General features: G+C 34.4%; 1 protein-coding gene across 1 annotated transcript; it reads right to left on the bottom strand.

Moving 5' to 3' along the window:
* Positions 1-12,332: 12,332 nt before the first annotated feature.
* On the bottom strand, positions 12,333-13,832 carry LOC110099624 (myb-related protein 308-like). The gene is made up of 3 exons (XM_020826825.2): positions 13,390-13,832; positions 12,943-13,316; positions 12,333-12,749 (listed from the first exon to the last, which is right to left on the bottom strand). The coding sequence occupies exons 1-2, from the start codon at positions 13,650-13,652 to the stop codon at positions 12,956-12,958; spliced, it is 624 nt and encodes a 207-aa protein (XP_020682484.1). The 5' UTR covers positions 13,653-13,832; the 3' UTR covers positions 12,333-12,749; positions 12,943-12,955.
* Between the last annotated feature and the right edge of the window lie 2,264 nt (positions 13,833-16,096).

The following is a 16,096-nucleotide window of genomic DNA, read 5'->3' as shown; positions in this document are numbered from 1 at the left end:
GTTATCTCTTTTTGCTTTGTCAACCGCACTGCTGTTTGTTAATACTTCTTCAACCTTGCTTGTGTCGCGCACACGCTTGAAGAATGGACAAAGCTGGGCCCACCAGCCTTGATTTTAACAATTTTCAGCTGATTTTAATTTATTTTATAAAATTGGTGAAGTTTTTGTCCTATTAATGATGATATATAATTAAAAAAATATTTTATTTTTAATGAGTCATAATGAAATTTTAGGGTTAATTTTGGGTTTTGTTATATTATTTTTTGTGTGATTTGTTTCATTAATGATATTTTATATTGTTTAGTTATGGTGATAATCATTTTAAATAGGTTAGTTAAGTATTAGCTAATATTTAGTCATGTTTCTTAGAAAATGGATTAAGTTCTCTATTTGTTGTTATAAAAAGTTTTTTAGCATCATTTTTAGACCATATTCGTTGATTTAAGTTTCGTTTGGGACAGCTTTTTTATTACTTTCTAAAAGAGATTTTTAATAAAAAAAAATTCTAATTCAAAAAACAATTTAACTAAAAAGCTGTTTTGGAAAGCATTAAGAAAGCTATCCCAAATGAAACCTAAATTATATGATTAGTTAATTTGAAAAAAAATGATTTAGGGATTGTGTAATTAAGTTGAGATGACTGTAGCTTGTTATAAATATAATTATAAAACAATTGTAAGAAAAATAATTTTTTAAAAAGTTGTTGTGGATATTATAACTATGTTCTTTTTTAAAAAAGTAGAATAACAGCATTTTTATAATTATCACATATTAATAGATGTAGCAATAAAAACCAGCTTCCTATCACAAAAATTCCAGAAAAGTTGTGATAAAGCAATACCCAAACGGAAGAGTGTTTGAGATTTGTAAAGCAAAACATTCAAACAACCGTCCAAAGAGGCTCCCATTCATCATGAATATGATTAAATAGTTGTTTAAATCAAAATTTTATTTGGTTTAAACCAATAATATTGTTGGTTTGGGGCTATTGTAAGATATACTTTAATTAAAACTATTATGAGGAAAATAGATGTGATACTACAAACTACCACACTTTAGTATATTTGATTATAATAAAGTTGTTTTACACTACAAAAAATTTATAACCAAACAATATTATAGTTCATATTTGAAAACAAATATGTGAGAAAGTTGTCCTAAGTATACTATTTGTTGATACTATATTTTTCTATTGATAAATATATTTTTAGGGAAATGATTTTATGATAGGAAGAAATAGAGGGGTATCAATGGATTATTTGAATTTTGATTACGACTACAAAAAATTACTCATTTAAATATAAATTATAATTGAATTAAAATTATGTAAATTATTTCATGCGTAGGCCATATATTTCACATGGTGGTCCTTTTTATTTATTTATTTTGCCAAATATTTATCTCATTGCAACATCATTTAAAGAATATTTAATAAATTTAATATCTATTATAACATCATGCTTCAACCTCCAATTAAGACTTCGTTTGGGACAACTTCTTTACTGTTTTCTAAAGCAGCATTTTAGTGCAAATTAAATTTTTTTGAACTAGAAAGTTTTCTACTAGAAAACTGCTTTAGAAAGTAGTAAAAAAATTATCCCAAATAAAGCCTAAGTTTTGACTAAAATTTTGAGTTTTAAAATTTCTTCTTGTTGTTCATTTCCATAGCCAACTTTTTAAAATCTTGATACGACTTGTATCTTATACAATCTATTTCAAACATAAACAATGTAAGAAAAGATAATTTAAAAATATACAAAAGAACATGTCAAGTGCAAGATACTCCAATCAAATACAATGTTGGAGGACAAGCTAATGTGCATAATTCTATTCTATTATGATTAAGAGATCATTTTTATGAGTCAAGTCTTTGGCCTAAATTACAATAGAAGCAACTTAATGATTATTAAAAGCCCAAAGTCTTTCATAAAAAGATAAAGTGAATGATTGAGGAGTTTTGATATTGATATAATCATAAAATAATGTATTTTGAGCTACAATTAGCAACTATTGCATAGCATGCATCATACTTTCATCTAGAAGTCACCAATGATTCCTCCCCTAACAACCCATAAATTATTTTTTTATAATTTCTCCTAAGCTGAATTGATAATCCAATGAATGATGCAAGCAAAGATTAGGGAGGGAAGTTATGTTAAGAACAAGTGGGTTAAGAACACAATAAAATTATAGAAAGTTTATGTTTAAAATAGCTTGAACATTAATCAATTCATATTCATAATTGCATTTATTTCATTGTATTGCTTTGGATTATAATTATAGAATATCACATTCTTAAATATCATCAAATAAAAAATTTTTAGTAGAAAATTTCAATAGAGATTAGATTTGACGAACCGAGAGAGAGAGAAAAAAAAGAACGGAGGTAAAGGAGAAGTTAAAAGGAGTGGATGATGGATATTGAGCTGTCTCAGTCGTCGAAGAAAAAAATTGGGCACATATGAACTTACAAAACTCCAATATTATTAATCACCCGCCTGCTTTTTATTGGACGACGAACACATCTTTAAGTTTTTCGTTCACACCTAATAATTTTTTAAGAGGCAGGGGAGGGGTTGGGGTGTGGGGTTTAGAAGTTGGAGGGTTTATGAGGGGTGGGGTAAGGGATCACATGGCTTGGTTTGCTTGCAAGGTGATGCCTACCTACCTTATCTCAAGACTCAAGAGACAAGAGAGTAGAGTTTGGTAGCTTGTGGGACAAACATAGTTGTTATTGACAATAAATCATTCTCTTTAAAATAGACATCTAACTTACTTACCTAAATAGACTTTTGTACCTTTGAAGCCCACAAAGTAATATATATATATTTATTTATGGACCCATACTTTTCTTGGTTGGTAATGAATCCCTTCTTTTCTTTTCCCTATTTGATGCCATATTTTCTGGTGAGTGCCATCTTGGTCTCATTTTATATCATTTTGTTATTATTGAAGGGGACTTGAGAAGGTAAAAGGGTATGACTTTATTTTATAATAAGAAATATTTAAATTGAAAATTAATTTTTTTTATATAAAATGATATAAAATAATTAATTTTGTATATAAATTATATGAAGACACTCAAGACAGTCTCATGAGTTAATTGAGCACATGCAAGCCTTGAAAGATTGTTCCTGAGGTGGTGAACTAAAATTCTAAGTAATTCATCCTTATCAAAATTTGAGTAATGGATTCTTCATCACCTTTAGGGTGCTTATGTGACAGCTTTCTTACTAGGGGTGTAATCGAGTCAAGCCGACTAGCGAGCCGGCTTGGGCTCGACTCGTTAACAAACTCGACGACTCAAGCTTATCGAGCTCACGAGTCGAGCTTGAACAGTATTTCGAGCTTGAGTTTGAACAACACACAACTCGACTTGCGAGCTTGTCGAGTGGCTCACGAACGGAGGGGGAGTTCCGTGGGCGAGAAATCTAGGGCGGAAGTTCCGCGGTTGGGAATTTTTTGCGGGCAAGAAATTCCACGCGTGGGAAAAAAACTAGCAAAGGCGGACGACTCACTCCGACGTGGAAGACCGCCGAGTCTCATGAGCAGGCTCGAGCTTGTTTACAGTGGCACGAGCTCTAGTTCGAGCTCGAGCTTGCTTTTCGACTAATGAGCAGAGCTCAATAATGTCAAAACTTGACTCGACTCGACTCGTTTACACCCCTATTTTTCACTGTTTTCTAAAGCAGCCTTTTTTATACAAAAAAGAATTTTTGAATAACAATTTTTTCACTAAAATTTTACTTTAAAAGCAATAAGAAAACTGTCTTAAACGAAGCCTTCGATTTTATAACGAGAGATATATTTGTAATATGAATATGGTTTTATAGTAAAGAATATGCATAGTAGCCCTACACATGCTTAGTCTGTGTATGAAACATTTAAAACTTTAGATGTGTTGAATTTTTATATTGTTGCGTCCTGGAGTATTCGCGACGGTAGAGAAATATAAAGTTTAACGTCTTAACTTTATACAAAAATCCGGCGCTCAATCAGATAAGAGAGAAGGTGTAGCATTCACTAAAGACACCAGTCTTTTTACGTGGAAAACCCCTAAAAAAGGCGGAAAAATCACGGGGCCTGGCTCAATTTGAATGAATCCACTAGTATTGTAGTTGATTACAAACGAGGCCCTTCCTTGATAGAAGGCATTGGCTTGATATACATCATATGGAGTACATTAAATGGTAGGAATACAAAAAAATCACTGTTGACGTGTTCGTTTGGTCAAAAGGATCATAGTCTGGTGACGGAGGTTAGAAGAACCATAGTCGACGGGCGATGGAGGTCGGAAGGACTATAGTCGGCGGGCGACGGAGGTTGGAAGGATTATAGTCGGTGGGCGATGTAAGTTAGGACGACCGTAACCGGCGGGCGACGGAGGTTGGAAGGACTATAGTCGGTGGGCGACGTAAGTCGGGAGGACCGTAGTCGAAGGGCGACGGAGGTCGGAAAGACTGTAGTCGGTGGGTGATGTAAGTCAGGAGGACCGTAGTCGGCGGACGACGGAGGTCGAAAAGGCTGTAGTCGGTGGGCGACGTAAGCCAGGAGTAGGGGTGTCAATTATTGATCCAACCTGATAACCCAACCCAAAAAATCTAGGTTTGGGTCAACCCATTTAATAAACGGTCAGGTTCAGGTCTCAAATTTTGACCCGTTTAAAAAATGGGTCGGGACCGGGATTGACCTGGTAACCCAAAATTTGACCAGGGATTGACCTGGTAACCCGCTCATTTTTAACTTTTCCCGCATGGGACTGGGAGGGAAATAGGATTCGAGTCTCAACTCGAGGGATTGGACTGGACGTTAATCACATTGTCTGGCCAGCTGACAACTGTCCGCAGCAACACCTCGTCCCAATCGACAGTCGCCTACTTGCTTACAATGCATTGTTTGCTGTCTACACTGGCGTCACACGGCCTCAGTCGGTCAGCCGCCGGCTCATGCTGGCGCCTGGAAAATTCAATGCTTCCGTCGTGCAACATCCCGTCACGGACTCACTGCTCACGTGAGTCAATTGAGACCGTGACGTCGAGTACTCTAGTCTGCACTGATCGGTGACCGCTAACATCCGTGTAGCCATCATCTCCGGCACCGCCTCACACTCGTTGTCTCGCCCCATTTTTGAATCAAACGGGTTCGCGGGTTGGGTCGGGTCAACCCGGGAACTCGTACGGGTTAGATCCATGTTTAATTTCTTAACTCACTTAGCTAAACGGGTTGGGTTCGGTTGACCCGTTTACACTTGGGTCAAGTCGGGTTTGACCTGAACCCAACCCGTCGACCCGAATTAACACCCCTAGTCATGAGGACTGTAGTCGGCTGATGACGGAGGTCATAAGGACTGTAGTCGGTGGGCGACGTAAGTCAGGAGGATCGTAGTCGGCGGATGATGAATGTAGGAAATGTTGTAGTCGATGGGCGACATAAGTTAGGAGGATCGTGGTCGGCAGACGACGGAGGTCATGAGGACTGTAGTCGGTGTGCGACGTATGTCAGGAGGACTGTAGTCGGCAGGCGATAAAGCTCGGAAGAATGATGTCAGGAAGAAGTCCAACAATGGACAGAAATCCTGCAGCAGATAGATGTCCTACAAAAATCCGACAACATGTGGAAGTCCGGCGTCGGGTAGAAATCTGACAAAGAGCAGAAGTCTGGCGTTGGGTAGAAGTCTGACGTCATTTGGCGGCCGAGGAGAACTCCGGTGTCAGTCGGGCGGAATTCTAACGTCACTTGGAGTTCGGGTAGAATTTCAGCATCACTTGAAGGTTTGACAGAACTCCAGCGTCACTTGGAGTTCGGGTGAAACTCTGACGTGACTTGGAGGTCGGGTGGAATTCCGGCGTCACTAGGAGGTCAGGTGGAATCCCGGTGTCACTTGAAAGTCGGACGGAACTCCGGTGGTGGTCGAGGAGGAGTTTCTTCCCTCATATTCTTCTTTTCTCCTCTTCTTCTTGCTTGGGTCCCCCCTTTTCAAGAGTTATAGATTTCTGGAGTGACATGACCCGTAAATAGGTGAGAGATCAAGGGTAAATGTGGAGTGGTTGAATGGACGGCCAATATTGAATTAATCCCTTGGTCATGGACTTTTCATCAGACATTTGAAGATTTTAGTGGTGTTGGAATTCAGCGATCTTAGCCTCGTTGAATTCGTCTCGTCGAACTGCGCGATTTGACTATAAGCACGTAATGTTTGGAAACCGTTTGGTAATCCAAATTGTGGTTTGAACCTTCCAACAACGCTTCGAGTCTTTGATTCAGACTCATGTGTGCTCGGATTGAGTTGAATTTGGTGTCGTTGGGTTCGTATTTCCGAGACGCTCATTTAGACTATAAGTTTACTGAAATTGGAGTTCATATGATCCGAGATTTAATTTTTGGAGTTTTAAATTTGATTTTTGCATCGAGATTCGTGCCCGGTCAAGATAATTTTTTGATGACACATCATGTATGATCCCAAAATTTATTCTCATACATAGCATTTGATGTTATTTTATAAAAAATGCTCGAATTATAAAGGCTAAATTAAAAAATAATAATATAATTGCAAGCCCAAATGAACTCCATCTTTAATAAATTTATAACAACAATGATGGCAACTTATCAAAATAATCCCATCATTTAACAAAAATACTAATTTAACATAATTCATAGGGGCTCAATGACTATGTTATCCCAATATGTCATCCCCGGTCTTCAATTCATTTGGCCTCTCCAATTGCTAAGCATCAGCCTTCTCTGTTCAGAGGGAAAAATTGTTCTATGCGGATATATGGAGACCAACCAAAATGCGTCACGTTACTCTTTTATGGTACCGTGCCTCGATATTGCGGTATGGTACCGCTGACGTGGTTGCACCTGATTCGCCTCCGGATGTAAAGTTGTGTCTGACGTCCGCATGAAATAACCTCTCGTTCAGAGGAGGATACAAATAATAAATGACTTTGTTTTATGACCAATAGACAAGAACCTACTCTCATTTTGTATTATCACTCTTAGAATTCAAAAATGAACAATCTTTTGTAGTTCTTATTTTCTACTTATCAAAGTTAATTTAATTTTATTAAATAAAATATTTTTTTCTCCTTTTAAAATATCTAGATAAGACATTTATATCTTTTATTTATTTTATTTACTTTTCTTATTATTATTAGAAGTATTATCACTTACAAAAATGTTCAAATAAGTTTCTCTCTCTAACAACATTTTGATGCTTTCTCAATCTTGCACTTCTCTATCTAAAATTTATATAATATTATTTTTATATGTACATTTAGTCTTTGATCCATAAAAAAAGGTGATGGGTGATATGCAAATTTGTACTTTTTTCCAGATAAAATTGTAAAATGGGTAAAAAAGATAAAGTATAATTAATTGAAGCTAAATTAATATAGATAAATTATTTCCCACATTTTTTTAATACTGGATTTTGAAAATTTTGGCTTTGGCTGAGAAAACTCAACTATGCTAAATTTATAATATGAAAGAAACAAAGGTTTGTATAAAAATAAATTTTATTATTGAGGTTCAAACAAGTGGTTATATTATATCCAAGTACTCAATTCAATAATCCATGCTACTTTCAATAGCAAAGTTGTTATAAATGCAGTAAAACACTAAAACTAACAATTATTTCAATCATTATCATTTTATCAATTTTGTTATATATGCACACCCATATTATCATAAACAATTCCACCATTTTAGTAACAATCTTTTACATCTCGATAACTCGATTGGAATCCAACCCTGAAATTAAATTTCGGTTTAGGGTCAACCTGTTTGAGAAACGGGTTGGCTTCGGGTTCAACAAACCGACACGTTTCAAAAATCAGATTGGGTTCGTATTGATCGAGAATTATCTGCGTTGTCGGTCTGCCCGCATCGTTGTGGCTTTGAGTCGCGTGTCACTTCGCGTAAGTTACGTCTCGCTGACGAGTGATGATGTTGTTGCTGCCGCCACTGGCGGCATTGACGTGTCCGCGGGTCAGGTCGGATCAAACCGGTAACCAGTGCGGGTCGGTTCAGGTTGAAATACATGACCCGTCGGGTCAGGTCCAGGTCAGGTTAACAAGTGTTGGGCTTATTCCGAGTCCAACCGTACCCAACCCGTGACCCAATTTTGACAGCCCTAACTACAGAACTTTTATTTGGTCCGGTGAACGTACGCAACTCTACGTTTGGCCGCCAGTAGAATCGTGCCACGCGTTTTCATTATTTACCACGCGCCCCGACAACCCGACCTTGAATGGATCCAAGATTGCTTGGTATTGCTCGGTATTGCTAGGTATTGGTCGATTTTGCTCGCCAATAATCAATACCGAGCGATACCGAGCAAATAACTAGCAATACCGAGTAAATACCGAGTTGTACGGAGTTTTTTCTAGCAATACCGAGCAAATACCTAGCAATATCGTGCAAATCCCTAAAATACCGAGCAAATCCCGAGCAAATACTGGGTTGTAAAAAAACTCGGTACAACTCGGTATTTGCATGGTATTGATCTTCACAGAGCGATATTTCTCATTTTTGCAAAGCAATACCTAGCAAATACCGAGAAAGAGTAAGAGCACGTGACGACATGTTATTGGCGGCCGAACGTAGCTCTACGCCCGATCAGAGGACGTAATAATTGTTATTCCAAGTTCAACCGTACCCAACCCGTGACCCAATTTTGACAACCCTAACTACAAGTGTCACATTAGGAAAACTTTCATTGATATGATTAGCTTTATATATCAACTATAACAAAACTAGGGATGAACTACAGACATAACACTTAAAACTTGCATATTTACAAAACTAACACCAATGTATTTTTTTTTTTCAACTATCAACTCATGTATTAGAAATTCAACAAAAGCGAGAAATAATGGATTTTGCTATGATTTTTTTGATATTTGAGCTAGAATTTTAAAAAAAATAAATATAAGAATATGTTGATTTTATAATTAGTCAATATTTAAATATAATATATTAATAATTATCCTCAACTAAGAATATTCATAAACCACCATGACTTTAATCTCATGCACTTAATTGCGCGCAACTCTTAGCTTGATGTTGAATTATGCCGACTCTTAGAAGTCTTAAGAGTTGTTTGCTTCTCAAACAAAGCTACTTAACGCAATTCACTTCAAGCTTTGTCAAAGCATTCGGCCAAGCTAACTGCCTGCCTTTGGCAAATTAAGTAAAATTAGTTTATTGCAGGCAAGTCCTAATTGCAGTTTTAGGAAGCCTAGCAAGATAAAGAAGGCTTAGGCTAAAATTAAAATTTTTATAATAAAAAGTTACTTTATGAAATAGTAGAAAAACCGTCCCAAACGAAATCTTAGACTTCGGCTTCGTTTGGGACGGCTTTTTTACTGCTTCTTGAAGCAGCTTTCTAGTACAAAAATTTTAATTTTTATACTAAAAAGCTGCTTCAAGAAGCAATAAAAAAGCCAATCCAAATAAAGTCTTCATTTGGGATAACTTTCTTACTGCTTTTTAAAGTAGTTTTTTAGCACAAAATTTGTGGTTCAAGATTAAATTCGATTGATAAAGTGATCAAATCTATTTTTAATTTAAAATTTATTTATGTTAATTTATTACTATTATTTGTACATGGGTGTTTTTATAGTTATTTAATGTAATTCTATGTACAATATCCTTTCTATAAATTCTATAAGGGAGTTAGATTTTTTTTTTAATAGGAGGATATAAATAAAATTATCAGTATTGTTATTATTAATATTAAATAGTCAAGACTTATTGATATACATTTATTATTGCTAAAGACATATTGAAAGGCATGAGGGATTACATTTATTATAGCTAGAGATATATTTGAAGGCTTGAAGGGATAATTCACTCACCCTTTAATTTTATTCAATGATGTGTGGTATAAACTTTATGAGACAATTCAAGTTAAATGATAACAATGTTTATAATAGCTCGAATTAAAGTTTTTTTTTTTGAATTTATTTGGGATAATTTTTTCCTGCTTTGCTTTTCAGACAACCACAATAATTTTAGTTGATTATTATTTTCTTACTACTTTCTTGCAGTCTTTTACAACTTTCAGTGGTAGAAATAGAGTAATCAAGGCTTCGTTTGGGGTAGGTTTTTTACTTCTTTGCTTTTCAAACCATGCTCACAATGACCGTTATTTTTTCATCGCTTTCAATAAATTTGAGTTAGGAAGCTGCTTTCTACAACAGTTTAGAGAAATCTTCTTTCTCTACAACAGCTTTACAATCACATTTATGAAAAACTTCAACCTTTCCAAACGGATCGGAAGTTATTTTTACAACAACAAACTTCACAATCAACTTTATAAAATGCTTCAACCGTGACAAATATATCCTTAAAGAAAGCTCTCTATAATTAGTGGTAGAGTTAAACATTTTTTTCAAATGAGGCCATACAAATTAAGAGTTTGTTTGGAATAATTTTCTTACTGATTTGCTTTTCAAATCGCAACCACAATTTTGTTTGCCTATTTCTTTCTTGTTGTTTTTATAAAAAATTTGTTCTAAGAAGCTACATTTTACAACATTCCTAAAAAAAAAAAATCTCCACAACTGTTTTACGATTACATTTACAAAAAACAATAGCAATCCTAAACAAACTTAAAATTTATTATTTAGAAAAGTCATAATATTCAAATTTTATTTAATACATATTTATTATATATGAATACATATTCAAAAATATGAGTAGTACTACTGATTCACTAATCTTTTCATTCTACTAAATCATGCAAGCTATAAACTTTATGACTCAATTCAAAATCAAATCAATTTTTTTTTTTTTATAAAAAACTACAGAGAGGCCTAGGCATTAATTAGAAAAGAGATTATAAAACCTTAAGAAATCATCAGCTCTCTAATTCAAAATCAAATCAAATTAGCATCTCTAATAGCTCTAATTAGAAATTTTGACTAAAGGCTATCAAATATGTTCAACAAAGCAATGATAAATTTCTTTTTATAATCCCAAATTTTTCATATAAATCTAAATTCAATACTCTATGATATCTTAAACAGCTAGATATATGACCATCCCATCCTTATTTCTATTTTAATTTGGATAACCATTCATGTCAACATCATAATTTCAACAAAGTTGTGAATTCTCTTTCAAGGATAAGATTTTGTACACATGCACATGTGTTCATGCAAAGGACCCCCATGTGTTTACCCATTATTTAAATCATATAAATATATTTTTTGTTTATATAAAAATATTTCAATATATGTGGGGGACATCTTCTCCTTTTGGAACCAATAATTGAATATCATGCATAGTACATATGAATTGATTGGGTGGTCCAAATATCTATGAATGGTACATGCAAAAAAAATAATGTTTCAACTAATGACTTTGATATGGGGTAGATAAGAGCATTTATACTATACATGATGGTGATATTATTGAATTTAATTAAAAAAATTAAAATATTTTGTTTTATTAAATATAATATATAAATATTTGATATTTTAATAAAAATAATTTAAAATTCTTTATTTATGATTAAATAATTTGATATAATTTCTAGAAATAGTTTCATGAATTATCTTCATTTAGACATTGCACATAAAATGCCTATCTTGAGAGAAGGTGTACCTAACCTCACCTTCCTTATGGATGTCATCCTCCCAAAATCTTGCCCACTGTCACATGCATTCAATGCAACTGGCCATCATTATTTTTTTTTTAATTCAAATTTATTTGTTTATTAAATTAGTGCTTTTTAACTCAAATATTTTAATTTTTTGGACTTCATTTGGGACGGCTTTCTTACTGGTTCTTAAATTCTTTTACACTAAAGAGCTGCATCTTAAAAATTTTTGTACAAAAAAATTACTAACCAGTAAGAAAATAATCCCAAAAGAAGCCTAAATGAGGGCAAACTAAATTGGCCATAGCCAAACAATCTATGTACTAGTTTAATATTTTTCTTTTTCTTTTTTTAATTTTTTAATGTTTAGGAATTAAGTATATAACTAATAATAATTTATTCGGTACATAAATTTTGAGTCGGTTCTCAGTAACCTCAAATACGCATTGGAAATTATGCCAATATATTTTAATATATTTAGAAGAAAATATCCATAAAAAATACTATTTAATATTTTTTTAAAATTAATCTTTTTGGCTGGGTAGGCCCAAATATTTGGTGTGCTTATATAAAGCCTGCATTCGAGAACTGGATCAATATAATTAACAGAAATATTTTTTCTTTAAAAATTCCAGCAATAAATGAAAAAACCAACAATCCAAAAAAAAAATCATCCAGTTATAAAAAAAACCCAAATAATCATATATAAATTTATATATTAATATATATCAATATAGGCCAATGATTATACAAATTAGAAGAAAAAAAATCACATTAGCACATTAATTACCTACACTAAACTAACCTCCCCCTCTCTATCCGTGAAAATTATTGTGTCCGGTCACCGAATGTCCGGACATCCAATCCGGTGACACCACGTCACCCAAATACACTCGTTCCGATGTATTTGGGTGACGTGACGACACCGGATTAATGACAGGACTAATCCAGACACCGGACGCAATAATTTGCCCTCCCACCCTAAAACAAAAGATTAAGATCTTAATTTGTACTAATGATCTGACAAATTATACAATAAGGGGCTCACCTGCTCCTTAATCTGTGATTACTGGCACTAATTATTCACATTACTGGCCTGCTTCAGCTCTCACGAAGGAAAAGAAATGCTCCAAATGAGAACCAGATTGATTACCTCATCTGAATTCCAGCAACCCTAAAACAAAAGATTAAGATCTTAATTTGTACTAATGATCTGACAAATTATACAATAAGGGGCTCACCTGCTCCTTAATCTGTGATTACTGGCACTAATTATTCACATTACTGGCCTGCTTCAGCTCTCAAGAAGGAAAAGAAATGCTCCAAATGAGAACCAGATTGATTACCTCATCTGAATTCCAGCAACCCGTTTGTAAAGCAAAGGCCATACTCTTCTTCCGAATCCTGTAAAGGAGGGCTTATGCAGAGCTCCAGATTCAAGTCAGGACACCTCCACCGCTTCGGCTCTTCGCTGTTGCTTCTGCTGTTACTACTGCTATTACTGCTCTTATTCTCCTCCTCCCTTCTCATAAAGCTCACAACTTTCTCCACCTCCGTCGCAAAGGATGCGTCCGCTTGCCCGTGAAGAGGGCGGTGCGTCGTCGGATCTATCCCCCTGCTCAACAATTTCCGACGAATATGGGTGTTCCAGTAGTTCTTGATCTCGTTGTCCGTCCTCCCCTGTAACCTCCCCGCTATCAACGACCATCTGAAACAACAATTACAGAGATCATCATCAGATATCCAAATCCATCAGAATAGTAGCAACAGCAACAACTTACTTATTTCCAAGTAAGCTATGAAGCTTGATGATGAGCTCGTCTTCCTCCTCGGTAAAGTTCCCCCGCTTAAGATCAGGGCGGAGGTAATTGATCCATCGAAGCCGGCAACTCTTCCCACAACGAAGGAGGCCCGCCGCCTTAGGCAGCGACCGCCAACAGCCCTCCCCGTGGACCTTGATGTGAGCGACGAGGCGCTCATCTTCCTCCTTAGTCCAGGCCCCTTTGTTGGTGTGAGCTTTCTCACAACAAGGAGATCTCCCCATGGCCTCTGCTTTTACTTCTTCTACCTTTCCTGAAAGAACTTGTTCATGGCAGTTGAGAAAGGTGGAGCTGAGTTATATAGATAAGCGTTTAGATATGAGTGAAAGGAGAGAAGGGAGAGAGGAGAAGGGTGAAATTTGTGTCTTCTAGAAGTGAGTTGGTGGAAAGCCTTTATTTTAGCTGCCAAATGCCAATGGCATCAAATTTTTTACTAATGTCACTAATTTATAGATGGCAGGACCACATCCATGGAGATATTTGTAAGGCTTTGGTGGGCATGGAAGTAAATAGATGGTTATTGATAAGTGAGATCTGGTTCAGGAGTTATATGATTATGAGATTAAATGGCTGTGAATATTTTTATTAGGTCGGCCGGTGTACTAACGTAGCTCTACGTTCGGACGTTAGTAAAATGGTGCCACGTGCTCTTACTCTTTACCGCGCGGCCCGACGACAGGACCCGGACCGGACCCAGGATTGCTATGTATTGACTGATTTATGCAGACCGGGGTATTGCTAGGTATTGCTCGATATTGCTCGACAATAATGAGAAATACCATTATGTCAAGATTAATACCTAGCAATACCGATCAATACCCCGGTTTTGCTAGATATTGCTCGGTATTGTTAGGTATTGCTCGGTATTGTTAGGTATTGGTCTTGATAGAGCGGTATTTCTCGTTATTGTCAAGCAATACATAGCAATACCGAACAATACATAGCAATACCCGAACATAGCAATACTGGATTCCGGTCCGGATCAGGTCGTCGGGCCGTGCGGTAAAGAGTCAGAGCACGTGAAGACATGTTATTGGTCTCCGGATGTAGAGCTACGTCCGGTGTCCGGACCTAATAATTGTTCGTGAATAAGGGTGTAAATGAGTCGAATTGAGCTCAAGTCAGTTCTCATTTGAGCTTGAGCTTGATTAATTAATCAATTTCGTTTTCGAGCTCAAGCTCGAGCTTTATTCTGATAGTACAAGCTTGCTCATGAGCCGACTTATTTATTATGTAAGAGAGAAAATGATTATGATTCAAAGCAATTATTATAACAAAATAATAAAAAGAATGAGAAATTACAAGAAAAATAATAAATTACTTAATATAAGAAAGTGAGATATAATTTTAAGTATTTTTAAAACTTTATAATTGAAATTCTGAATCATGATATATTTTAAAATATTTTGTATTAATATTTGTTAAAATAGTTGACTCGCGAGCTAACGAGTCGAGTTGGGGCTGGCTAAAGTTTGGCTCGTTAGTTCATTGAGCTCGGCTCACGAGCCACTTATCTAGTTGAGGTTGAGCAGGCTCACAAGTCGGCTTGACTGATTTACACCCCTAGTTGTGAAAGATGTTGTCTTTATAATATAGAAGATAAAATCATTATATGATCACAATGAATCAATAGGTAATTTTTAAATTAATTTGTATGCTTATAAAAATATGGAAGGAAGGAGAAAATTAAAGTGGTGTGTAATGATTGTTTTTGGAGAAATTGGACTTCAGCATATTTATAAATATAATTTAAATAAGAATGAAAATTAAAGAGTAAAAAATATATTAAAAATTTATTTAATTCAATTTAAAATTAGTGAAATATATTTTCATTATAAGCAGCACTAATTTCAATAGAGATTTAATAATTTTTAAATTTATATTGATACAATTTTTCTTTAATAAATATTTAAATTTTAAAGTCAAAATATTAATATGAGCTTTTGTGAAGTGATCATATAAAGATGCTGATAAAAAATATAAAAAAATAAAGCATACTTTCAAGAAAAGAATATCTGAATGCTTCTGAATTTTATTGGAGTTAGAGATTGTGATACCATTGAATTGGAAAAAATGAGATCAAGTTGGGTATAGTCTTTTTTTTTTTATAATTATTTTATATGATGATGTCATATGCTTATCTTTCACATGGAAGAAAATGAGAATTTCAACTAAGATCTCATTTGATAATATTTTTTTAATGGCTATGTTATATTATTTAAAACAATGATTTAAAAATTTTAAATAATGATTTAATTTTTGTCAACATCATGCACTCCCAATTAATTAGGGTTTAGGATTCAAAGTATCACAATTGTTCATGTTCTATTGATGAGAAAGTAGAAGCAATCATATTGAAAATTAAAAATAGGGGCTTCTTCTGAGATGGCTTTATTATTATTTTTAAAGTAGTTTTTTAGTACTATAAAATTAAAAATTTTGTATTAAAAATTACTTTAAAAATAGTTGGAAAGCTGTCACAAATGAAGTCTAAATTTCTAGCCTTTTAATAGAATTTGTTGTTGTACTTTTTTAAAACAAGTAAAATTTTCATTTAAGTAAAAATTATAAAAAAAAAAAAGAAGAAAGATGTTATAAGGACACACATATAGATTAAAGTGGAGGATGATGAAATTAATCAAAATAGATTTATTATTTTGAAGATTAT

Source organism: Dendrobium catenatum, unplaced genomic scaffold, assembly GCF_001605985.2.
Source record: "Dendrobium catenatum unplaced genomic scaffold, ASM160598v2 fragScaff_scaffold_247, whole genome shotgun sequence".
NCBI classification, from domain to species: domain Eukaryota; kingdom Viridiplantae; phylum Streptophyta; class Magnoliopsida; order Asparagales; family Orchidaceae; genus Dendrobium; species Dendrobium catenatum.
The sequence above is the reverse complement of the archived record's forward strand: the minus strand, read 5'-3'. Positions and strand labels throughout refer to the sequence as shown.

Bases quoted from the DNA above. Each gene is read 5' to 3' on its own strand.
- LOC110099624 (XM_020826825.2), bottom strand. From the start codon at position 13,652: ATGGGGAGATCTCCTTGTTGTGAGAAAGCTCACACCAACAAAGGGGCC. The intron at 13,317-13,389 runs GTAAGTTGTTGC...TTGTTGTTTCAG, and splicing joins CATAGCTTACTTGGAAATAA to ATGGTCGTTGATAGCGGGGA.